This window comes from Macrobrachium nipponense, chromosome 12, assembly GCF_015104395.2.
Source record: "Macrobrachium nipponense isolate FS-2020 chromosome 12, ASM1510439v2, whole genome shotgun sequence".
Taxonomy (NCBI): domain Eukaryota; kingdom Metazoa; phylum Arthropoda; class Malacostraca; order Decapoda; family Palaemonidae; genus Macrobrachium; species Macrobrachium nipponense.
In genome coordinates, this window is record NC_087205.1 from 8297472 (window position 1) to 8324455 (window position 26984).

General features: G+C 41.9%; 1 protein-coding gene across 4 annotated transcripts in view; it reads right to left on the minus strand.

Annotated features, from left to right (window-relative positions):
- LOC135224331 (serine incorporator 1-like) overlaps positions 1-26781 on the minus strand; it is a 45120-nt gene extending 18339 nt beyond the window's left edge. For 2 of the 4 annotated variants that reach the window (XM_064263231.1, XM_064263229.1), the window contains exons 1-9: positions 26624-26781; positions 22168-22332; positions 19956-20036; positions 19607-19728; positions 17086-17295; positions 9145-9229; positions 8834-8956; positions 8572-8694; positions 1667-1693 (exon numbers count right to left, since the gene is read on the minus strand). In XM_064263231.1, the coding sequence (XP_064119301.1) occupies positions 1667-1693; positions 8572-8694; positions 8834-8956; positions 9145-9229; positions 17086-17295; positions 19607-19728; positions 19956-20036; positions 22168-22332; positions 26624-26659 (972 nt within the window). In that variant the 5' untranslated portion in view covers positions 26660-26781. The remainder of the gene's footprint in view (positions 1-1666; positions 1694-8571; positions 8695-8833; positions 8957-9144; positions 9230-17085; positions 17296-19606; positions 19729-19955; positions 20037-22167; positions 22333-26623) is intronic. The other 2 variants (XM_064263232.1, XM_064263230.1) reach the window with 1 other exon arrangement.
- Positions 26782-26984: the final 203 nt, after the last annotated feature.

Here is a 26984-nt window from a genome sequence, read left to right on the forward strand (position 1 = left end):
TCAATGGGCAATGTAATTTATAGTGATAACAGAAATACTTTATTCAGATAAAGCTAAATACGAAAGCTCCCAATGATCACCCAACTCCTCACCCCCAATTTTTGAGGAAATTAAAGAATTTAGAGAATATCTGTAATGATGAAAAAAGATGCCAGGATGCTGACAACATTCAGATTGCGAGAAAAATTTCAAGATGCTAGAAAGCAAACTCTGAAGCACAGGGCATTTATGTCATATTTTTATGACATAGAATCTTACAACGATGAATGATACTTAATTATCTAGAAAACTATGTATGAATTTCCAAGTCCTGTAAAAGAAAGCTATCACCCAGTACACACTGTAACATTAGAATCAATACATATGGTGTAACCTTCAACATCAGGTCATGGAATAGGTGCATCATACAATATCAGCCAATTTTTTAAATAATGAGATCAGCTGGCCAACAACAACAACAAAAAATTGGCTGGCTGAAACTAAGCCTTGTACTTCACCAACTGCACCAATAACTGATCTCCCAAGGTCACTGTTAAGGATAACAGTTGATTCCAATTAACCTACATTCAACAGATAACTGCAACATCAGCTTCATTGTCTGCACTCTATTTCAAACATTTCCTTTATAAGTAATTGCAAAAATAAGGCTATCAGTCTACACAAGATTGAAAATTTTGATGTTACTGAGACTGATTGATAACAGGCATTAATGAAAGTTTAAATCAATGCTACAATGCTAATACCTGTGAAAGTAAAATGGAACAGACCACTTAAATATATAAACAATATACAATTTCAACATGTTACCCAGAAAAGGTAACATGTTATATATAAAAGCACTTAAGCATCAGATAATTGCTGCCTCCAATGAAACGTGACTCAATTTATTGCTCAAATAACCGATAAATTTCATGAATGCAGTGATAGGAACTTGTGGTTTTCATGCATCTATCTAACCCTTTTTTTTTAACCATACAATATACTAAATTTGGTAAGTGCCAACACCTTTCCTTCAAGGGAAAGAAAAAACCTGGGAGTGCAATAATTTCATAAGACACCTGCTCTATTGAGTAAAAATTAAAACTGGTAATAGCATAATCTTGTCCTTCTAACCACTAAAAATACATCAGCACATACACTACAATCTTTTTCCTGGTATGACCAGTCCTATAATGCATTGGTTCAAGTTTGAAACAAACCCAGTGACCATTTGAGTTATTCAAACCAAGAAAACAACATATGTTATTAACTGTTTGCTAAGTGGATTAGAGCACAAGAGTAAGGAAGCATATCCTATAAGAAATTTCAAAATCAATTACTTTTCTCTGATTAAAAAATATAAAGTATCACATAAAATGAAAACTGAGCTCCTTGTTCTTAAATGGCTCAAGAAATACACTAGAAACAAAAGTAAGTTCTGCATCCAGTCCTTCCATCAGAGAATAACAATATATAATGGAGTTCTGAACCAATTGATTAAAAAAGCAAGTCATAAATTGCATGTGTTATGTAACATGTATGCCTTCTCTTGAACCATACAAAAAATATATAATGCATGATCTTAATAGGTTTTATCTAGCAAATGCTTAATCAGCTTCAGTAAAAGCATTACTCAAGAATCAACCACAGGTTAACAGCTTCCTCTACAATAAGCACAATAACTCACATAATAGATGCGGTAGTATTTTATTTCCTTGGCGAGCAATAGGTTAAATTCAAGTAAGGAAAAAATTAGTAGTAATTTCAATATGGATAAAATCCTAGCAATCACATCTTTGTCTAGAAAACAATAAAAATGATATTGTTAGTATACAATAAAGTTTTGTACATACTTACCTGGCAGATATATACTTAGCTTAGGTCTCTGACGTCACGACAGAAAATTCAAAACTCGCGGCACACGCTACAGGTAGGTCAGGTGATCTACCTTACCCGCCGCTGGGAGGCGGGTGTAAGAACCAGTCCCCCTTTCTTGTCAGGATATTTTCTTCCACCTGTCTCCTGAGGGGAGGCTGGGCGGGCCATCAATCGTATATATCTGCCAGGTAAGTATGTACAAAACTTTATTGTATACTAACAATATCATTTTTGTACATGAACTTCCCTGCCAGATATATACTTAGCTGATTGACACCCTTGGTGGAGGGAAAGAGACACATACTTACTTAGAAAGTGGGGACAACACATGTTAAAGGAATACATAATATAAACATCTGGTTCTTACCTGATTTAGGCAGAAGACTTGATAGTTACTGTCTATTAGTCTGCGTTGCCTAAAGAGTCTCAGCGAGGGCGTGACCTATGGCTGAAGAACTCTTTGGGTCTACCAATGGGAACTGAGTCCACTTACTTGGCAGAATCCAAGCAGGATCTGGTCAATGGGTATCAACCCGCTTACATGCCAGAGCCTATCACTACCAATTGCAAGGAGCCTCAAGCACAACCGATCACCTAACCAAATACTAACATTAGTATACGAAAGAAGGAGCTGCCTCCTGCAACCTCCTTCGTACAACCAAAAACTCCAACTTAAAACTAACAGGGAAAAAGGATTAAAAAGGATGTGTTTCAGCTCCCTGCCCCAGCACTGAATCCGCCGATACGTAAGGGCCTAGCCCAAAACACTTATCATACGTAATCGATACGTCCCTTAGGTAGTGATTAGAGAAGACTGATTCACACCTCCAAAAAGTGGCCTTCATAAGGTTTTGTAATGACAAATTCTTCTTGAAAGCCAAAGACGTCGCGATGGCCCGTACTTCGTGCGCCTTGACTTTCAGAAGGTTAAACTGTTGCTGATTGCAAGAAGTGTGTGCTTCTCTAATAATATTCCTGATAAAGAATGAGAGTGCATTTTTAGATAAGGGCCTACTGGGGTCCCTTACAGAGCACCAGAGACTGCTCTCATTAGCAGCAAGTCTTTTCTTCCTCTGAAGATAATATTTCAGGCTTCTCACAGGGCAAAGAGATCTCTCCTCTTCTGTCCCAACTAAGGAGGATAAGCTTTTGATTTCGAAGCTCCTGGGCCACGGCGAAGAAGGGTTTTCATTCTTGGCTAGGAAAGCCGGAAGAAAAGAGCAAACCGCGGAGCCTCCTTGGAAACCTACCTCACCTTCCAGAGCCTGCAGCTCGCTGACCCTCTTCGCTGACGCTAACGCACAGAGAAAAAGAGTCTTCATCGAAAGGTCTCTGAACGAAGCAGCATGTGGAGGTTCGAACCTTGAGGACCTCAGGAAGAGCAGCACGACATCAAGATTCCAGCTAGGCACTAAGGAGGAGGTTCTTTTAACCGTTTCAAACGATCTGATTAAATCATGGAGGTCCTTGTCCTCAGATATGTTTAATCCTCTATGACGAAAAACTGAGGAAAGCATGCTCCTGTATCCCTTGATGGTGGAGACAACCAACCCGCATTTTTCCCTCAGGAAGATAAGGAAATCTGCAATCTGAGTCACAGAGGTACTGGAGGAGGAAACTTTATGAGTCCTGCACCAGACGTCGAAAACATCCCACTTCGACTGGTAGACTCTAGATGTGGAAGGTCTACGTGCATTGGCAATAGCCCTTGCAGACTTTGCCGAAAAGCCTTAGCTCTGACGAGACTCTTGATAGTCTGAATCCAGTCAGACTGAGAGCGGGGAGGTTTTGTGAAACCTGTCGAAGTGGGGCTGTTTGAGCAGATCGACTCTTAGAGGTAGGGATCTTGGGACATCCACCAGCCATTCCAGTACCTCTGTGAACCAGTCGTGGGCGGGCCAGAACGGAGCTATCAACGTCATCCTTGCTCCCTCTGATGCTGCGAATTTCCTTAACGTTTCCCCTATAATCTTGAAAGGCGGGAACGCGTAAAGATCCAGATTCCTCCAATCCATCAGGAATGCATCTATTGCCACTGCTCTTGGGTCTGCAATAGGGGAGCAGTATAGATCTATTCCGCGCATTCCTGGAGGTCGCAAATAGATCGAGATGGGGCCTGCCCCACGTCCTCCACAGCTCCTGGCATACGTCCTCGTGCAGAGTCCACTCTGAGGGAAGGACTTGATTCCTTCTGCTTAGCAGATCCGCTCTGACATTTCTTTCTCCCTGTACGAACCTGGTGAGAAGCCTTATGTTCCTTTCCTCTGACCACAAGAGGAGCGATCTCGCTGTCTCGTACAGGGAGAAAGAGTGAGTCCCCCCCTGTTTCCGAATGTAAGCCAGGGCTGTAGTGTTGTCGGAGTTGATCTGAACATATTTCCCTTTTACGAGGGGTTCGAGGTCTTGAGAGCTAACCAAATCGCTGTTAGCTCCTTCTTGTTGATGTGCCAGGACACCTGATCCCCCATCCAGGTGCCTGACACTTCTCTCGACCCGAGAGTAGCTCCCCCAAACCTTTGTCCGAAGCGTCTGCTACAACACTAGGTTGGGGTTCTGAACCTGCAAGGAAAGGCCTTCCTTGAACAATAGAGGGTCTAGCCACCAACGTAGATCCTCCTTTATCTCTTGCGAAATCTTGAACGCAAAGTCCAGACCTTGAGATTTCCGATCCCAGTTCCTCGTCAGGAAGAACTGTAGGGGTCTGAGGTGCAACCTTCCTAGAGAAACGAATTGCTCCAGCGAGGAGAGTGTCCCCAACAGACTCATCCACTCCCTCGCTGTGCATACATCTTTCTCTAGAAAGATTGCTACCTTCTCCAAACCTCGGGTTATCCTCTCTGGGGACGGATACGCCCGAAAAACCTGAGAAGCCATCAGAATCCCCAGATAGATACGCTCTTGACTGGGGATTAGCTGTGACTTCTCGAAATTCACTAGCAAACCCAGAGAAGCTGCTAGATCCAACGTCACTCGTAAGTCCTCCAGACATTTCTCCTTGGATTTGGCCCTGATAAGCCAATCGTCCAAGTAGAGGGAAATCCTCACTCCCTCGAGATGAAGCCACTGGGCAACGTTCTTCATCAGTCCTGTGAATACTTGGGGGGCCGTGGAAAGGCCGAAGCATAGGGCCCTGAACTGAAAAACGTTCCCTCCCCACATGAATCTGAGATATTTGCGAGAAGAAGGATGGATCGGTACATGGCAGTAAGCGTCCTGAAGGTTCAGCGACACCATCCAGTCCCCGGGACGAAGAGCTGCTAAGACTGATGACGTCGTCTCCATAGCGAACTTCCTCTTCTTCACAAAGACATTCAGGGCGCTCACGTCCAGAACCGGTCTCCATCCTCCTGAGTTCTTGGGAACTAGGAACAGACGGTTGTAGAACCCCGCTGAAAGAGGGTCCTGAACCATCTCTATTGCCTCTTCCTCTAACATCAGCTCTACCGCTAGAGCGAGGGCTTGATTCATTAGTGGGTCTTTGTATTTGGCCACCAGTGCCCTTGGAGTGGTGGTCAAGGGTGGTCTCGAGATAAAGGGAATGAGGTATCCCCTCTGATGATCGCGAGGGACAGCTTGTCCGCCCCCTTTCGTGCCCAGACATCTGCAAAGTTCAGAAGTCTGGCACCCACAGTTGTCTGGAGGACACCCGAACTACTTCTTGGCCCTAATAGACCGGGAGAAGGTCCTTCCTCTTCTAGGTGGTCTCGAACCTCTGGAGGAAGAAGAGCGAGACGAAGGTCCTTCCTCGAAAGGGTTCTTGCCTACTTTGAGCCTCTTTCTTCGTCTTCTGCTGAAACGAAGGTTTCGGAATTCTAGCCGAGCGAGCTAGCATATCCTGCGTCGCTTTTGCTGATAACGAGCTGGAGATATCATTAATAGTCTTCTTGGGGAAGAGTTGCGGGGAAAGCTGTGAATACAGCAAGGAAGCTCTCTGTGCGTGAGAAACCGCCTTGGTAAGAAAAGAGCAGAAAACGGCCCTCTTCTTTACCACTCCTGCACCAAAAAGTGAAGCAATTTCCCCGGAACCGTCTCTCACTGCCTTGTCCATGCAAGAGAGAACTGTGTGGAGGTCTTCAGGCGAAAGAGTGTCTTGCTCTTGAGTCCTCTTAGCCAACACTCCAAGGGTCCAGTCAAGAAAGTTAAAAACTTCTAAGACTCGGAACATTCCCTTCAGAAGGTGATCCAACTCGCTCATACCCCACGTCGTCTTCGCAGAATTCAGCGCCGAGCGACGTGCGGAATCAACCAACAAAGAGAAGTCCGAGTCTGCAGAAGAGGGAAGAGTTAGACCCAAGGGCTCTCCTGACTCGTACCAGAACCCCATCTTACCCGTCAGCTTGGACGGGGGAAAAGAAAAAACTGTCTTGCCTTTCTCTTCTTTTGAAAGCAACCAGTCGTCAAAGTTCTTCATAGCCTTCTTCATAGACACTGTAGGCTTCATCTTAACGACTGAAGACTTCTTAGCCGTATTGGTCGTTGAAAATAAGGACGGAGGAGACGGAGGAGCAACGGCCGAAAGAGACTCCCCAAAATCTTGCAAGAGGAGGTCTGTAAGTCTCTTATACGAAGAAACCGAAGCATCCTTGGGCAAATCTTCCTCCGAATCAGCAACAAATTCTTCCGAAGAATGACGTCTAGAAGCTCTACTGCCCGGAGGAGAGCTAATCCTTGGAGAGCGCCTGTTCGGAGAGCGCCTACTAGGCGAGCGCCTACTGGAAGAAAAACCACTGGGAGAGCGCTTACACGCCTGGAGCGCCTACCAGGAGAGCTCCTCCGGAAGCGCCTACGTTGAGAGCGCCTACTTTGAGAGCGCCTCCCAGGAGAGAGCCTACTAGGAGAGCGCCTAGTTGGAGAGCACCTACTAGGAGAGCGCCTACTTTGAGAGCGCCTCCCAGGAGAGAGCCTACTTGGGGAGCGCCTGCTAGGAGAGCGCCTACTTGGGGAGCGCCTACTAGGAGAGCGCCTACAAGTGGAGGCCCGTCTGTCGGAAACAGATTCTAACTCCACAGAAGAGCGTCTGGATAAGGAAGAGCGCCTATCAGGCTCTCTGGCGCCTGCTAGGCTCTTGGCGCCTGCCATCCTCAATACGCCTGCCAGGCTCTTGACGCCTGCCACGGGGGGGAGAGAAAACATCCACAGATGAATCCCTGTCAGAAGCGCGGCGCTTACAAGAGAGGAGAGCCTACTCGGAGAAAGATCCCGAGCTCCAGCCTTCACCTTCTGACCTCCTACTAACAGGCTCAAAGCTTTTCTAGCCAAAGGAGATTTAGCCGAAGGAACGTTCTTAGACTTCTTCACCGGAAGTGAGGCGTCCTTCCGACGATGAGAAGTCCCGGCAATAGACTCCGCTAAAGCCGCAATCTGCGCCTGCAGACCCGCCAGAATACGCGCAGGAGATCTCTTAAACTCCTCTACAGGGGACGAAGTCCGAGAGCGAACAGGAGAAGCGTAACCGGACGAAATCTTGGTTCTCTTGCGTTCCACTTCTGGCTCTTCCGCGAAGGATTCGGGGCTGGAAGGAAGGGCGCAAGGATCCTTCCAGGGCCTCTTGAGAGGGCGAGACAACTCCGATGCGCTCCATCTACGCTGAGGAGAAGGCGACGAAGATGACGAGAAGCACTGGCGCAATAACTCCTTCTTGGTTTGATCCAAGGCAGCCTGGGAACGAGCAACAGGAACTGCCGAAGGGGACGCTGAGCCGGTTGGGGGTTCTCCTAACCTTCCTGCGGCTTTCGACTTTCCTCTCCATGGGTCTGGGAGTCTGGAATAGGTCTAGGCCTGGAAGCGTTAGTGAGCCGGTCAGACGCACCCTCCACTGCACTAGGGGCACTGCACTGATCACTTGCACTATCATCATCTTACCTTGTCGAGAGCGAGCGAGGCTCTCCTTACTCCTGATCGAGGCTCTCCCAGAAGCAACTTCCGAAAACGAATCTTCGGGTTCAAAGCTGGGCGCAGGGGCTGAAACTGGAGAAGGAACTACTTCTACTACAGGATTCTCAGCGTCAACTTCACTCACCCTCAATCTACTAGAACTCTTTGAAGAAGCCTTGCGCACCCTATCCTTCTCTAACTTTCTCACATAAGAAGAGAGAGCCTTCCAACCATCCTCATCCAAATTCTCACACTCTTTGCAAGGGTTAATAAAAGAGCATTCATTCCCTCTACACGACGCACATACCGAGTGAGGATCTAATGCAGCTTTAGGAAGCCTAACTTTACATTCCTTCTCTGAACAAACCCTAAATAAACTAGGTTTCTTAACTTCAGAAGCATCTATGAATTATAGATATGGTAAGAGAAATCCAAAAGAAAAATCCAAAAAACAGTCCAAAAAGCATATGCCAAGCCAACAAACAAAGGGTACTTCACCAAAATCCAAATCGTCGGCAACGAGAACGAATTTTAACTATCGTAAGGACTGAACAACAGGTGTTGTCCAGCCGGCGACAGAAAATAATCTGAACAAGAAAGGGGAACTGTCTTACACCCGCCTCCCAGCGGCGGGTAAGGTAGATCACCTGACCTACCTGTAGCGTGTGCCGCGAGTTTTGAATTTTCTGTCGTGACGTCAGAGACCTAAGCTAAGTATATATCTGGCAGGGAAGTTCATGTACAAAAATAAACAAATTTCTTTCAATTGTTACTTTGCTTTAAAAAAATGATAAAACCTATAATTCAGACACAGGCATCCTCAGTATACTCAATTCTTACCTTATCTTCAGATGGACTTTCTCCATGGATCACTTCTCCCCAGTTAGGTTTGCAGTTCTTGTCTGGAGCATTTGTCATAGCAGACCAAGTCAAGTACATGGTGTACAGGGTAATCACAGATGCCTGTCAGAACAAAAAAAAAATAATACAAGACATAAATAAACCTAACAAAACATCCAATTGAACAAGCAAACCTCCAATAAAATAAATACAAAACTGATGTCACTCTCTATAGGTGCATAATAACTAGCTCATAACATACCTGTAACAGACCAGAGCGTGGCTGAGATTCTTGAACCTTGGGCAAGATGCTAACAATACTAATGATAACACACAAGATGAGATTGAAGGATATGAAGAACTTGTGAAGACCACAACTTTCAGTCTGGAAAAAGAAAATATGTTCATCTTATACTGTACAGTCTATAATCATCATACCTATTTTTCTAAAGTAGTGAGTAAGGCAAGCAATTTCCTACAAGACGACAATATGCATTCTCTCAAAAGCTGCCTTGCTCATAGTGTATATCAACTCACAAACAATTTTACATTTACTAGTGCTTTTGTACTTACCGTTGTGTAGAAAACATAGAAAAGAACTACAGCAGTGATAGCCAAGGCATAATTCAGGAATGTGAAGGAAAGCAAGGCACAATACCTGTAAAAAAAACAAGGCGCTATAATCAACTAGGATTGTTCTCAATATCATAACATCCAATTCTATGGACCCTGCTCTTCCAAGAATATTATCAAAGCCAACAGAATATACAATATGAAATTTTCATTATTAAAATGAAGTTTTATTGTATACTTACCGAACAATTATAGAGCCGTGATTTCCACGAGCGGCAGGATACTAAATTCAAATTTAGCGCGTCGGCGTCGCCAACACTGGTGGTGATGACGTCATCTCCCTCCACTCGCGGGAGAACCAGGTACAACTGCCCAGGTGAATCCAATTCTTTCTGCCCGTCCGTCCACCTAAGGGGAGGAGGGTGGGTATAATCATAATTGTTCGGTAAGTATGACAATAAAACTTCATTTTGAATAATGAAAATTTCATTTTTATTGTAGTGTCTTACCGAACAATTATAGAGCTGATTACACATTTATGGGAAGGTGGGATTCAGTGGACCACTAGTATTTTTAAATGGTTACATTTATTGCAATACCAGTAAACACTCAAGGTGTCTGTTGTACCTTACCTTGTAAGAGAGCTAGCAGACTGTTACTGCCTCTGGTCGGTGCTCTTCTTACTATTGTAGAGGAATTGGAATTTGACCAAAGTTAGCCTCTACAGGAGTGGAATCCTTCCGTAGTTCAAGCGAGTCAAGGCTGACTGACGGAGGATAGTAACAACAAAGATTGCCCTTGCCCCTGGGCTAAACTAAGACCAGAAATTCAATCATACAAAACATTTGTCACCACACCAGATTTAAAAACATATATACCCAACCATTGTAAAATCTGACCTAACAGACTGGTGAGGTATCCCAGGTACTCAGTACCCCAGCTTCCCTTGAACTCGACAACCTATTCAAGGTGAAAAGTTAGCATAGAGGTGAACGACCCCTGTGCCGTTTCTCCCAACACCATGCCAGAAACCGCCACCGGACCTAACGTTTTACAATTCTCGAAAAACCGTTTCTATCTCTTTGAGATAATGACTCGCAAAAACCGAATTCGATCTCCAGAACGTGCTCTGAAGAATCGAAGCTAAAGATAAATTCTTTCTGAATGCTAAAGAAGTTGCCACTGCTCTAACCTCGTGAGCTTTAACTCTCAGAACGGAAAGATTGTCGTTCTCGGACTGCGAGTGAGCTTCCCTGATAAGCTCTCTAATAAAGACGATATAGCATTCTTAGAAAGAGGACGAGAGGGATTTTGAACCGAGGTCCAGAGCTTAGAAGATTGTCCTCTGATACCCTTAGTGGCAAACAGATACTGCTTAATAGCCCCTGACTGGACATAAGAGCCTTTCTTCCTCCTCATGTCCAACCAAATCAGATAAGTTCCTTACCACAAAACTCCTCGGCCAAGGATTAGAAGGATTCTCATTTTTGGCTAGAAAGGTCAAAGATACCGAAAATACAGCATTGCCTTGAGAGAAACCGACTCTTTTGTCTATAGCGTGCAATTCGATGACCCAGCTGTTAGCAGAAGCTAGTGCAATAAGAAAGAGTGCCTTCTTAGTCAAGTTCCTGAGTGAAGCCGACTTCAAAGGCTCAAACGGTGGCCCCTTGAGGAACTTAAGCACCACATCTAAGTTCCAAGCCACTGTATCTTGCGGGAGCTTAGTGGTTTCGAAAGACCTAATGAGGTCCGACAGATCTGAATTGGAGGAAATATCCAAACCTCGATGTCGAAAAACCGAAGAGAGCATGGCTCTATATCCTCTGATCGTCGAAGGAGCCAGTTTCTTAGAGTCCTAAGAAATAGAAGAAAATCTGCTATTTCTGTTAAAGAGGTCGCAGAAGTAGGAGACTTTAGCACTTCTACACCACTCTCTGAAGATTCTCCACTTCCCTTGATAGAGTTTGTTAGAAGACTCTCTCCTACAACGAGCGATAGCTTCTGCAGCTCTTCTTGAAAATCCTTTCGCTCTGACAAGATTCCGGACAGTCTGAACCCTGTCAGAAGCTAGAGCGGACAAGTTTTGGTGGAACCTCTTGAAGTGAGGTTGTTTGAGAAGCCACTTCTCTGGAGGAAGAAGTCTGGGGAAGTCTACTAACAACTGGAGAAGGTCCGGGAACCACTCTTTCCTGGGCCAAAAGGGAGCGATTAACGTTAGCGTTACATTGCTGTGCGACATGAACTTGTTCAGCACCTCTCTTATTAGACCGAACGGAGGGAATGCATAAGCTTCCAGACCCGACCACTCCAACAGCATTGCGTCCACCGACCAAGCTAGAGGATCTGGGACTGGAGAACAAAAGAGAGGAAGAACGGGTTGTTCCTCGATGTCGCGAACAGGTCTATTGACGGTCGTCCCAAAGGCGCCAAAGTTTCTGACAAATCTTGTTGTCCAAAGTCCACTCCAGAGGTAACACTTGCTGTTGACGACTTAACTCGTCCGCCAGGACGTTCATCTTTCCCGGAACAAATCTCGGGACTAGCTGAACCTTCGCTTCGTTTGACCACAGGAGGAGATCCTTGGCTACTTCGTACAGAGAGAAAGACTGAGTCCCCCCCTGTTTCCGCACGTACGAGAGAGCCGTGGAGTTGTCGGAATGCACGCCACTACTCGGCCTTCTACTAAGCTCCGAAACTGTCTGAGCCCTAAGAAAATTGCTAACAGTTCCTTTACATTTATGTGGAACTTCTTCTCCTTCTCCGACCAAGCTCCTGAAGTCCGTTGATTTCCCAGTAGGGCTCCCAACCTGTGTCCGATGCGTCGGAAAAGAACTGTAGGTTCGGGAGGATGGGTCGTAGATCTAACCCTTCTTCCAACCTTGCTCGAGAGAGCCACCACCTTAGGTCCTCTTTTATTTGATCTGTGACAGGAAAGGTAATCGAGTCTGGTTGTGTCTTCCTGCACCAAGAGGCTCTCAGGAAAAACTGCAGAGGTCTCATGTGCAGTCTTCCCAACGTCACAAATTTCTCCACTGACGTCAATTTGCCCAGGAGCCTCATCACTGATTGGCAGAACTTACCTTTTTGTCCAAGAACTCCTGAACTGTCTCCAGACAGCCTTGAACCCTCTTCGGGGACAGAAAAGCCCGAAAAACTTGAGCATTCAGAATCATCCCCCAAATAAAGGATGCTCTGAGATGGAACCAACTGGGACTTCTGTTTGTTGACCAGAATTCCTAACTTTCTGGCAAGATCAGAGTTGTTCCAAGGTCCTTCATGCACCGACTCTCTGATTCCGACCGGAGAAGCCAATCGTCCAGATAGAGGGAGATTCTTACTCCTATATGTGTAGCCAGCTTCCTATCGGGGATAGAACCCTGGTGAAAACTTGAGGAGCGGTCGCTAGTCCGAAGCAAAGCGCCCGAAACTGAAACACCTTGCCTTCGAACATGAACCTCAGGTACTTCCGAGATTCGCGATGTATCGGAATGTGAAAATAAGCGTCTTGCATGTCCAGAGAGACCATCCAATCCCCCTGTCTGATGGACTCCAGAACCGACCGAGTGGTCTCCATATGAAATTTTGTTTTCTGGACATGCAAGTTCAGGGCGCTCACATCCAAAACGGCTCCAGCCCCCTGATGACTTGGGAACTACAAAAAGGCGTTGTAAAAGCCTGGAGGAAAATCCCCTTCTATCTGTTCTATCGCTTCTTTGAGAACAAGCGCTTCCACTTCTGCGGCTAGCGCCAGAAATTTGTCTGAGCCCGGAGAGTATGCCTGGAATGGAATTGGCACAGGTGAGAGCGAGGGAGGTGAAACGAGAGGAATACGATAGCCGAACTTGAGTACTTGCACTACCCAGGCTTCTGCTCCTCTGTTTTCCCATTCCTCCCAAAACAGAGCCAGCCTGGCTCCCACTGGTGCATGAAGAACCGAGCTTTCATTTGGAAGGTTTGTTAACCTTGGCCGAGGCCTTAGACTGAGGTCGCAAATTCGATTTCGGCCGAAAGAAGCGCTTGGTTTTCTCCCTCGAAAAGGCGCTTGGGCCAGAGGAGAAACCGAAGGAACAGTCTCCACAGGAGCTTTAGGTCCCTAATTAGTAGACTGTGCCAGTAAATCCGAAGTAGATTTCTTATCTAGCGCAGACGAAATTGACAACACTACATCGTCTGGAAAGAGGTTATCTTTCACAAAAGGAGCAAACAAGAGAGCAGACTTCTGTTGGGACGTAACCCTTTTAGAAGCAAAGGAGCACCAAAGTTGCCTTTTCTTAAGGGTACCAAAGGCGATGAGCGAAGCTAACTCATCCCATCCATCCCTAATGGATTTGTCCGCACAGGACAGAACACCAATCCAATCCTCCGCTAACTCCTGGGAAAGAAAGAAGGACAGTCTTCGATCTTGGCCGCTAAAGCGCCAATAGTCCAATCAAGGAAGCTAAAGACTTCCAAAAGTTTAAATTGATTCTTTACAACGTGGTCCAACTCAGGCGCTGTAAAGAAAACTTTCGCTGCGTCGAAAGCAGATCTTCTAGAGGAGTCGATTAAACTGGAGAAGTCTCCCTGGGAGGAGGCAGAAACTCCCAGAGAAGGAGCTTCCCCAGTTACATAAAACCTATACCTCTTACGAAGCAACTTAGAGGGAGGGTAAGCAAAAAGAGCCTTCCCTAAGTCTCTTTTCATAGACATCCATTTCTCCGTCTCTTTCAACGAATGTCTAACCGCTTTAGATAGAACAAGTTTTGGGAGGAGAGGGTCTGAAGTTTCCTCCTCATCAAAAAAGTCGAAGTTGGGGAGCGCGGAGCCGTTCTTTCTCAAAATAATCTGGATAAGATACCAGAAGAAATCTAAGGAGACGTGAATAACACGAGAGGTGATGTGAATCTCTCCATCTACTTCTTCTTCATTCTCCGATACCGCCGAAGAAGTAGACGGAACTACAAACCGGATCTGAAGGTTTCGAACCACCCTTGGACTCATTCATCCAGTTGGTTAACATCTCTAACTGCTTGCGCAAAGGCGCCAGACGACGAATCAAAAACAGTTAACGTAGGCTTGGAAGAGCCTAAATGTTCAGCAGGAGGCGGAAAAAACTACTTGCGCCTCGCTCGGAGCCGCCGAAATTCGAGGCGAAACAGGCGCATCAGGCGTAACAGACGAAAAAGCGCCTAAAGAAACACCCTTAGAACTGCTAGCTACAGCGCTAAAACCACAATCTCTACTAGTAGATGGCGCCGAAAAAGGCACAGATTGAGGCGACGAACGAGCCGCTAACGGCCGCGGCGCAACCCTACTCTCAGGCTCCTTCTACCGCTTGACTGGAGGAGGCGAAGAATCGGCGCCTGAACGCCTCTTTAAGGGACGCCGAAACGGGCGAATCTCGCCAAGAGCGCCGCGCGACCGGAGACGAATCGCTTGAATCATTCGAAAGGCGTTCTGACCGCAACACCTTTCCAACGCTTAACCGAGCCTGTTGAGGCGCAACAGGCTCAACAAGAGAGGCGCCTGTCTGTGGGCAAATCCCGATCGACTCCCTTGGACTTCCGGTATGTCTTCTCCCCGGTGCGGGGGAGCTGGACAGTGACCTTTGTCTAGGAGACGTGTCAGGACAGACAGACGCACCCTCAACTACACTCTTACCTGAGGTCGCTTTCTCCAAAAACGTCTTAACTGAATTACCAATTGCAAAACCGTATTCGCTAGTACCGAAAATTTCTGATCTAACCTCGATTCCAGACTGGCAATGGTGTCGGAAGAAACTACACGAGAAGCCGGAGAAGTGGGATTAGTAGGAGGAATAGGAGGTGTAGTTAAAGGAGACATAACAATTTGAGGAGAAACAGAAGGAACAGATGCATCGCAAGACGAAGCAGAGCTAAGTCTACTTTCCCTAAGCGCTGCTTTTCTAATTCTGTCTTTAGCTAATTTCTCCGAGTATGAACTAAAAAAACTTCCATTGAGAATCAGTCCAATCACTACACTCGTTACATGTTCGATCTGCTGAACAAACCTGTCCCCTACACTTAACACATTTAGTGTGAGAATCATATTCTAACCTTGGATAATCTAGTTTTTACAATCCTGGAGATGCAAAACCTAACTCCCGACGGACGAATCCGCACTGGCAACGCCTAAATAAAAAGCAAAATAACAACAACGCCAAAAAAAAAAGAGTACTTCACCAATTCCGAAGATCAATTCCACCAGAAAAAAAAAGCGAAGCAAAGTCATCCAACCGCACCGACCACCGATGTTCACCGGACGCCGGCAGGAAAAGAATTGGATTCACCTGGGCAGTTGTACCTGGTTTCTCCCGCGAGTGGAGGGAGATGACGTCATCACCACCAGTGTTGGCGACGCCGACCGCGCTAAATTTGAATTTAGTATCCTGCCGCTCGTGGAAATCACGGCTCTATAATTGTTCGGTAAGACACTACAATAAAACTTCATTTAAGACCAGTGACAGTGCAATCTGTATCCTAAAATTGTGTCCTCTGTATCCATGCGATTCAGTCAAAATCTGAATAAGTTTTATCCCAAACAAATAAATGAAAATGTATTTATCTGTTCTTGATCACCACTTACTACCCTAACCCCGTCTTTTTATAAAAAAAACTTTACTTAAATTACCATTAAATACGTTCAGAGTTGAACATAATCTTAGATGTCCTTTTTTTTTTTATAATCTTAGATGTCCTTGGTTTTTTTTTATGTATACTGCATCAAAAAACCTGGCCCACATTCAATGTGACCATATTACTGATGGTTGACCGAGCACAGGCTAGGCTAGGTATAGTATGTACTGTAATGGTTAGGTACAAAAACTATTGCTAATAATAAAAAATTGAAAAACAAGCCTAACTATTACAGTAAATTAATAAAATATTAAAAATAAGTTGCTAAATCAGTCACACAAATGCCTCTTTCATACTGTCCAATAATCTCCTCCTCAAGTTCAATTGTGGTTCTTATCGTTTTCCTCTTCTGCATGTCAGCATTGGCTGCCTTGGGACCCATGATTCAATCAAGATACAGTATAGAAAGTCACACAAACAAAGGAAATATTCCTGTAAAACCATGTATATACTTGCTCAAAACAATAGCAACAGAAAAAGCTGGCTTTAAACACCACCACCAAAATCACTAACTAGTGGTCACTGACTGAAACCCTTTGGTTTTCAAAAATCATATGCTTCACTGGATCAGATTGCGGTTTTCTGTTCGAGCTCTGATACAAAATTTACTCAAAATTTCATGTTGAAATCCAATTATGGCGAGTGGAACCTTACAAAATTCTATAACAATGCGTATACCCATCACAATGCACCACCTTGTAAAAACAAAATACAAGTACGTACTCACTGCTTTACAATTGATTTATTGTACAACTGATGGCCAATTCATTGCCTATATGAGTTATATACTATTAAATCATTTTACTTATTTACCACTAAAGTTACTAGCTTTCACATTTTTGCATTATTATGGTAATCTAGGTATTTATTTGCGTGTAAAACATATGAAACTTAGCTGATAACATAGTTCATATGGTTGATTACATCTTTTGTATATTTATTTTATTCATAAGACTAACAAAATCCAAACATTATTGGAAATTTACATTTCCTAGACTTTTACCTAATTATGGATTTTTCCTTTCTTTTCAGGATTTCAAGGTTATTCTAAGCACAATTATTGCAAAGTAAATCATGACCACAACTTTATGATCAGTTTTTCAGGAATGCTACTAAGACAGATTATAAGGACCGTTACATAAACAAACTGGCAGGAATAATCATATGGTACTTAGACAGATTATAAGGACCGTTAAATAAACAAACTGGAAAAATTGGAATGGCTTTCAACTATGCAAATATGAATAAACATACAGTAATTAATTTTCAAAGATGATTACTATACTCAGAATGGCTGTTCACGTACCAAGCACGACTTTCAGTCTCTTCATATTTGTCAACCCAAGCTTCTGCCCAAGAATGAGCAAAGTCGATGATGAGCACTAACTGGATCAGGATGAAGAGGAACCCACCAATCATACCAAAATACATCCATACATCACCAAAGGAGCCTCGAGGAATGAAGAAAGCACCAATGATTCCACCAATCAAGATCATGTACTTGATGGCCCAGAATCTGCAAACCAAAAAATTTATTAAATATATACACCATTAAAAGGCACCCATGTTCTGTAAAAGAAAATTAAACAATTCAACTTACTGTATATTTCCGTGTATAAGACGACCTTTAAAACCAAAAATTCTCCCCAAAAAATTGGGGTCGTCTTGTCTTATGCTGCAATACTGAAGATCAAACCTTGAATTCTAAGATGCGTAACTGTAGGCTAGCCTCAGCCTCGGTTCTATAGCCTAACCACCAACAAACATAAAGATTCCCTTTATGAAATAAAATGATAATAAAGGTAATAAGACCATTTTACCATATATATTATTGGCACAGCTTTATAACAAATCGCCTATTTGAGGAATAATTCGAAATCAATGAAAGAAACTTTTATCTATGCAATCCCAGCTGAAAAAATGTAAACATTGAGTTTACATTTGAAATTTCTGTAACTTTTAATAGGTAGTGTAATTACTGTAGTAATAACAATTATGATAACATAATATTCCTTTTCCATTAAAGATTTCTCATACATATCACAAGACTGATCACATGTACCACATCTTAGGGACTCCAGTCTGGTTCGTGTGAGTCGACTTCAGCTTCGTCGATGATATACAAATCATCTTCGGTACCATTCGTGGTATTTTTAAAACTATTTTATGACACTTATACTTTCACGTTCCCTCCGTGCTTTCATGATAAACACAGTGAACATCAGTGAGGCAACATGCAAGGCTGTTTGTAATTTAAAATTGTAACTGTTTCGAACAATTCGGGCATATGAACGATGACTGTGTACAATAATTATCGTTCATTATTGTAGTATTATTAGCAGCTGTTTGAAAATGGTGGCGCAACGCAAACAAAACAGTGGCTTCCCTTTACCATGACGACCTGTATGAAAAACATAAAATCGGCTTTGTTAAACCCAACTTTGATCATTTACGAAAGGAAAGTATGTATCTCTGAATTAAGTTCTATTCAGCAACTAAAGACAGTAATGATATCGGTAAAATGCAATCAGCTGAGACTGTAAACAAACCTAGAATGCAAATGGTGCATCATCCTTTTGTTCTTATAATGTAATGCAATAATACATGTAATATGATTACAGTAAAACATGTTTTATCTAAATTATCATCATTCTCAATAAAACTATTATTCGACTTTTGCAAGTGGATATTTATCAGTGTAACAACCTGACCGAGGCAATTCTCTCTCTCTCTCTCTCTCTCTCTCTCTCTCTCTCTCTCTCTCTCTCTCTCTCTCTCTCTACCCGGGCCGTCGGTAGGACCCCAGGGATTACGTCGGATTCTCCTCCATCCTTCACTACAAAATTCCGATTTTGAGAATTCTGAATGAAGCAATTATTGTCAAGTTGTATTGGCATAAACAATCGAATTGAGAAACAGCTGATTGCTGACATCATTTACTGTAACTATTGAGCGTTTATTAAGAGCTCCGTTAAAATTGTTAAACCCTGCAGATTCTCAATGGTGGCTTCCATAAATAAAAATCAAAATACATTTTTGTTCATTTCTCATGCAGTGGGGATCTCAAGAAAGAATACTAGTAAATTAAAACTACAGGTTATAGCCGAAGGTGAATAAAACGAATAACAGCCTGGCAGCAGTGATGTTCAGAACTGGAGAAATCACACCTACTTAATGCTTATACAATGAAGTAAAGTAATATGCGCACGTTTTCAACCAAACTTCGTTGATTTGTGATAAAAGGTATCTCTGAATTATATCTCTTCTAACAAATAATGGCAATGAAGATATCGATAATTCTCAAATCAGCCAAGATTTTGAGAATGTAAACAATATCAACTGTAAATAATGTACTACATGACAATGTTTACATTCTGTAATACAGTAACGTTATGATAATAGTAATACTGTTATTGGATACAGCAAGCAAAGCAACCTTTATTTAAGTCATCATTATTATTAATATACACATAGTTGTACTTGTTGATTTTTGCAAACAATCCCTTTTCTCCAAAAAAAATTTCAGTTTTGTAATTTAAAAGTCGTCCTATACTACAGATATAAGATAAATTCATGAAAATTTGCCATGATTTTTGGCCTCGTCTTACCTATAGGTCGTCTTATATGTGGAAATATACGGTAATATCTGAATCCATGGCAAAAGAACTAACCCCAAACGCACAGCACTGTATTTCATGATTTAAATAATGTGACTTCTTAAAAATTTCACCATACATGACACTACTACTACTACTACATACCTATATGTACTGTGTTGCAACACATGTACCATAAGGCTCAAATTTGAAATTTAAATGCTAACTTACCCGTTCTGGATACCAGCTCGTGGATCCTTACTAGACTTCACCCCAATCATCAAGACTGCCATAATGAAGAAGAACAGGGACATGGCAAAGCAGAGTCGATACACAGCCAAATATCCAACAAGCTGCGAGAGCAATAAAAAGAATATAAAACTTATGTAATGTTATACTTAACAAATTCTCTACCCTGAAATCTACAAAGTACAAAAAATAGTAAGCAAAATATAGTAAAAAAACCATGAACTAGAACTAAACCATTATTATTCTTGAAAAATCATAAGAAAAGTGAAGTACGTATACATATGCAAAGCTTTGTATGGAAAACTTAAAATGAAAACTTAATAATACTTACACCAGAGCAATTCACTTGCACTGAATTGGCTGCTATGTCTATAAACTGCCCTCCTCCTTCTCCACTACTACAAAATGGTACCTGAAAAGAGGAAAGACATATAGCATTCAAAACTTAAAATGCATTCCTAATAGCATGACAAAGGCAAACATCAGTTTCATTAACATAACTAGAACTGAATATCTTTTTTTTTATTATTATTTTTAGCATATATGGATTGAGCCCCAATAAATTGTTTACATACCCTTTGTAAAGGTTTTAGGACTAAACTGGGTTTCTTCCCCCAACTGTTTTACCTTTAAGGTTGAGAATGTGGACAGGGTATATTGTTTGTACTAAGAGGACTGTGTTAAGCTTAACAGCTTGATGTTCAGACCCCTTGTGGTTCATATGTCCCTTTGTTACCTGAGGCTATGCAAGGCGGAGTTAAGTTGTTGGTTATAGCAATTTCTGTGCTTGACCTCCTTATTTTCAGTTAACCTGGATAGGTATTCCTGATATTCAACTCCATTCCTTTGGTGATGCCTCAGAAAAGGGTTATAGCACTTGTGTGTACTATATGAGAGTAGTGCCTGACAAGGGTAATTTCAAGTCTCACTAGCTGCTGCAAGAGGTAAGGTAGGCCACATAAAGTTTCTCTCCCTAGGCTTGAGTTACTAGGTGCTTAAAATGTGTGCTAGACTTGCTGTACTTGTGAAGTCCGTGTTGCGGCTGGTCCAGGAGGTTTCAATTCGACGTTAAACAGATTCCACTATTACCCTACCCTGGATAAGATCCATATGTGTAGGTGGAAAAACTTTGTTGCCAACCGAGTTATGGAAATTCTAGGGTTGATCCCTCCTCCTTGTTGGCAATATTGTCCCGGTGAGGACAACCCAGCAGATATGATATTTCGAGGAGTTTCTGTGGAACAACTCATACAGTCTGATGTTTGGTTAGTAGGTCCATCTTGGCTTCAGGCATCATCTCTCCCACTTCAGTTGAGTCTGATATTTTAAGCCCTTGTTTGAATTCTCCCGATGGTGCTCCTTTCCAAAACTGCTCTATGTTGTAGGTTGGGTGATAAGATTTGTTGGTCATTGTAGAACTTCATCCCTTAAAAATGCCTTGACTTATGGAAATTATCAAGAGCCTAGGTAAAACTGCTTTACTATGCTCAAAGAGAGGTCTTCACAAGAGAAGTAAATGTTCTCAGCCTGTGGCTCCCCCTTCCTAAGTTACAGAGTTAAATCTGCTCCTCCTTTTACGGTTAAAGGTCTAGACTTTGTGGGTCCCTTATTTGTGTTGATTTTCCTTCCAAGAAGTTTTATGTTCTTTTTACCAGTGCTGTTGTTTGAGCTGTCCACCTGCAGCTTACCAAGTCCCTTTTTATTGCAAGCTGGTAATTCGCATGTTTATGGCTAGATGTGGTGTCCCTTCTGTGTTCCACTCAATGCGCCTTGGTAGGAAGGCTGGTGGGAATGCCTCATTACATCTGTTAAAAATCACACTCCATGAGGTAGAGGGATGTATTAATTCTTTTAAGAAGCAAAGATTAAATATAAAACTAATACTGAATTTCCCCTTGTTAATGGTGATTGCATTTTTTCTCACATCCCGTGCATTGTCGTATATATAGAACATATATATGTAAATAAATTCTTTTGTTAAAACAGGATATATCTCAAGTATAAGAGAGAGAGAGAGAGAGAGAGAGAGAGAGAGAGAGAGAGAGAGAGAGAGAGAGAGAGAGAGAAGAGAGAGAGAGAGATAGAGAGAGAGAGAGAGGCTGGGGGGGGGGGGGGGGGGGGGGGAAAGGGGGGGGGCGGGGGGGGGGGGGGGGGGGAAGTCATCTCAATCCAGGTAAGGCAGTGAAAGAGGAAGTTAGTTTTAACTTGAAAGGCTTCCTGTATAAGCAAGTCCAAGAACAAGGGCCCGTATAAACAAGTTCCAAGGACAAGAACAGCTTTACTCTGTTCACAACTGAAAAGGTTCAACTTGCTGTAATGCACTTTACTAAGAAGACATCAGTAGTACTTTGATTATTTATCTGTTATCATTGTATACAAAAGCTCTGATTGTTGCAATAAAATCACTTAAGCAGCACAGTCATTATGTCTAATATACCCTATTCTATAACTATTCAAAACAACTGATTACATAACAATGAATGAAGACAGTAACTATGCCCTTTAATGGTAACTCCATAAAAACCATTCCAAAATTTCCTTACCTTTTGTAGGGCATCCTGCAATCCTGGTGAAAGCATGATGCATGCCACAATAGTTCCCAGCAGCATCATCACTGCATACATGATACGTGTCGATGTGGAGTTCTTGCATGATGGGCAGGCTGAACAACACAAGCTGCATGCTGCCGAGCCACAGCAGCACGCCAGCTGAAAAGAAGGATAAATAAAACTATAGGAGACCTACTTGATGACACATCACAAATATATATAATATATATATATATATATATATATATATATATATATATAATCATTTTAGCAAAGTCTTTCCCCTACATTAAAAAAAATTTAAAACTGTCAATCAATACCCTTTTAAAAACCTAAATAACAAAATTTCCACAAGTAACTCATTTCCAGTCAGGAAGAGATCTGAATAAAATAGGCCTAGTTTCCTCTCATGTCTTCTGACATGCATCAACATCACTGTACAATGCATCAACATCACTGTACAATCCACGTACTTCCTTCAATATCAGCAACGATGAGTGTGTATATAAAATACACTTTAGTTTAACTTTATGACATAAAGCTGTTGTAATCAGCAAAATTAGGAATAAAAACAAACCAGAATTATTAAGAACCATCCTGATGTTACAATACTACTACATTGCGTTACCCTAAAAACTTTATAAAAAAAACATGCAGGCTATACCATAACTATCCTAATTGAGTACATTTTGACACTTTTGCACTAGCTAATCTATGGGGTAGCCTACATTCAAATCTAAACCTTTCCCATTGTCAAGGCTTATGGTTTTGTTAAAACAGGAAATAAAGAAAGATTTAAATGGAATATAAATGTAAATATTAAAAAAAATCATAAATGCATATATTACACTAGATTATATTATAAGGAGTGTGTATTGTAATAATTATTGTTACAACTTGTGCAAACTATCCTATGAAGTCAAAGTTACATGCAACTTAAAATATGTGTAAATGTAATGCATGATATACTTAAGTCAAGATCACCAGAGTCAGGAGGCAGTAGCTATTGCATCTACAGTATAAACTATACACTTCTTATCTTTCACCTAGGCTAGTACCTATGCATTCTAAATAACTGAGGAAGTCTCAAAAATTTCCATATCAGGGTTTACAGCAGCAGGGTAGAATGCAGAGTATGAGGTCATTACTTCGCCTTCCCAGCCAAGTTAGGTTAGGTAAAGGGAAGTCTGGTGAGGTCATATTCTATCTGAAATGCCTTTTTTGAACTAAAATAGCCCTGACCCGTTAATTAGCATTCGCCCACAGTAGCATTTCATATTCAAAAGGATAATTTTATAACTATTAGGATCAATTCACTCTGGGTTTGCCTATACAGTCGACCCCAACTACTCACGGACTCGACTACTTGCGGATTTTTCTATGGGCTGTATATACCCATTATTTCTGGAAAATTCGCCTATTTGTGGTATTTCTTTATTGAGAAATATTCACAAACTATGTTATTATCATATAATTTGCATGACTAAATGCACTTTTTGTGATAACACTTAAAATACTCAGATATATGCATTTTTTGGTTTTTTGTGTTTTTTTTAAGTATCAAAATAGTTTTTGGAGGGATTTTAAGTATTCACAGATTTTGGCTATATTTGTGGGGGGAAGGGGGGTGTGTGTAATACCCATCCCTTGTGAAAACAGGGGGGGGGTCTACTGTAGCTTAGACTACTGAATGCATTTTGCTTATACTTCTTACAATTATACACTAACCTGGGTAATCCTATAGTTTTGGGGTCCAAATTCACCGAACTGTGTACCTCAAGACGAGCACACACATTTAACAAACATTTATTGAATCATGAAAAACAAGGAAAAATTTAGCAGGTTATCTGCTTACCAAAGCAGAGAGTGTAAAAATAGTAAAGGGGGAATATAAATAACCAAAAACTAGTCTTAGGCGATACAGCCCATAGAATTTAGAGAAAACTATAAATCTACGCCTCTGTAAACAGTTAAACTGCTCATTTTTTTCAGATTTAACAAAGAGTGACCACTGAAGAGCAAGAGCCTGTACCAGGTTCTTACCCGGTTCCTGAGCGCACACTCCAGAAACTCAGTTGCTAGCACACTACTATTCGTGCGAGGTGCAGAGCTTTTCCCTTTATTTTTTGTACAATCTCTGCTTCTGTAAGCAGTTAAACTGCTCATTTTTTTGCTAAATATGTATACTTCTGTTGGTAAATCGGCCAAAAGAGGAAATTGAAAATAGGAAAGAAAACTTAAACACAACCAAGGGAGCACTGAATTTGGACTCCTATACAGTAGGATTGCCCTATCCTGGGCTACAGCAGACCAATCAGTATATAAGCCTAGTGGCTCCAGGGTAGTTTGCAGGGTAAACAAGTGTGATACTACTTGGCCTAGGTACTAGAAAGTCCAGGCTATGTAGCCTAATGTTGATGTTGAGAAGTAAATAAGTTATCGGCAGTTTACGGCTTTCCTAGGATGCCATGTCCAGACGTAATCAGACCTTACATTCCTATAAATCCCACTTAGAGTGCTGTCCTCTGACCTGGCAAAGGGGCTTTGCCCCTCCTGGACCTCCCCAGTAACTCTTAAACATGGACAAGGGACTAAGCTTCCATTTGGAGGTAGTCCCATTGTTCTGCAAACGGTAATTCTATACAATAGCTCCGCCACTAATAATTTTGATAGTATTTTTTTTTCTGATGAATTACTTAGTGCTTTATCTAAAGCGGACCTTTTTTTGAGGAGGAACAGTATTTTTACCCTATTTGTTAACCTTTCCAACCTTGGGACCCCCAGTGGGAAACTGGGGTTTATGGGTGAGGAATGAATTAAAGAATCCATTTTAACACACGAATAATGGCACATGTAGAATTAACAATAAACAAGGCCACCAGCTAACCTAAACAAACCACCTAACCTCACCTAGTAGCCATATCCTTACCAGCAGGGGGGGGGGGGGGGGTGGGGGGGGGTGGCTTCGCCCCCTGCAACCCCCCCTTCCACAGCCATATCAATAAAATAGACAGAGCCAAGTATCCAACAAACTGATCCTTTCGACGACCGTATCAAGGAGTGGTTGACTCCTAAATGAAGAAATCCTCCTCATTTAGGCAATCGTATGCCTTCCAACAGTCGGAAATGATGGTAGTGGCGGGCTCTATATAATCCCTTATCACTGTTAAAAGTGACACTTTGTCCACATAAATTGATGTCAAAGTAGATGGTCAATGAGAAACCGCACCAGAAGTTGAATGTAAACACGTCTCCATGGCTCTCAAAAGACTGAAAAATTAGCGGTGGAAATTGTGTGAAAAATGTCGAAAAGTGTGAGTTTCCTAGTAAAACTGTCACCCGATTGGGTATTCAAGTCACGTGATTCTAGTTTTGTTAAAATGTTAGTCCCAAGTAAAATGTGGATAATCATCACTAGTTAAAAACTATGACGTTTGGGTGACGTCTTGCTACGTAGAATACAGTCGATGTTGTAATAATGACACAGGCTAATCTATGTTTTTAACGTACAAACGAACAAACGAGAGCTCAGTCTGAAGAGGAATTTGAGAGAGTTATGAAGTCGAGGGACTCAGTTTTTTTCAGGTGGGTCAAATTTAATTTTGATTTTTAAACCACTTCTAGACCTAGCGCCTCTTAGATTTATATATCAAACGAAACCTTGGTCTTCCCTCTTTTTAGTGAAAGTACTTAAATTTGATAACTTGCTGGCGGAGCTATTGTATAGAATTACCACCAAAAGAGACAAATATTATCATTAATATAAAGGCTAGTATTCTTGAGTAGATCTAGCTATATACCTACGTATTCTGCGGCGAGCTAGACTACCTAGCCTAGGATACTACTAGCCTAGTAGCTATATGGCAGTTGATGTTTTTCAATAAAGTTTTAGCCTCCTAAACAAGAATTTTAAAGGTAATGTGTCTGTAGAGACGAGAAGACTAAAAGATAAACATTAGGATCCAATAAGATAAAATAGGCTAGGCAATTTAAAAGGTAAGTGTTCTTAGCCTATTGCTATAGTAGCTATACTAGTAATGTAATAAACGAAACATAATGACATATATCAAACAAATAACTACAATAATGACTATAGGTTCGTCATCATATATTGGAAGTCATTATCGTAACATTTTCTCATTTGACTGGGGAAAAAAATAAACGCGACAGAACGTGGACTTGAACGGACATAACCTACTAGCTACTTCAACAAGGATTAAATTAACCACCCTAATCTCATTTCAGACATAAAAACGCACATCCACTTCGTACTTTTGATGGCAAAATACAAACATAACTCTGAAATAAACTACTTTAATGCAAGACCAATATTCATCATCGTCAGCTGACTGGCTCAGCTCGCCTTTGTCACTTCCGAGTTGCAACATTTAATCAATCGTTTTTCACCTCTTTGGTGGATAATCACGACAATTAAGCCATTTCAACTCACCTGGGCGGCACCGCATAACCCCAACACGGCTCCCATAATTCGAAGTCGTTGTAATTCAAGTTCAAATCGAAATCAGAGTTTCTGAAAAGATAAGTGCGTCTTCTCTCGTCGTGTTTATTGTTGCTATTTTCCCCAACACTAGAGTGACGTCACAACAAAGAATCGGAAGTACCAACGTTCTGTGTACTGTTGAATTTATATTTAGGTTATTATTACTACATTAGATATTATTATAAGAATATTTAGATTAAAAAATAAATATTTTATGCTATGATTTCAAATATTTTGTCATACCCTCAAAAAAATTCATTAAAATTGTTTAAAATGGTAGATGCTATGTTGGTATGCTCCTTATCGCTGC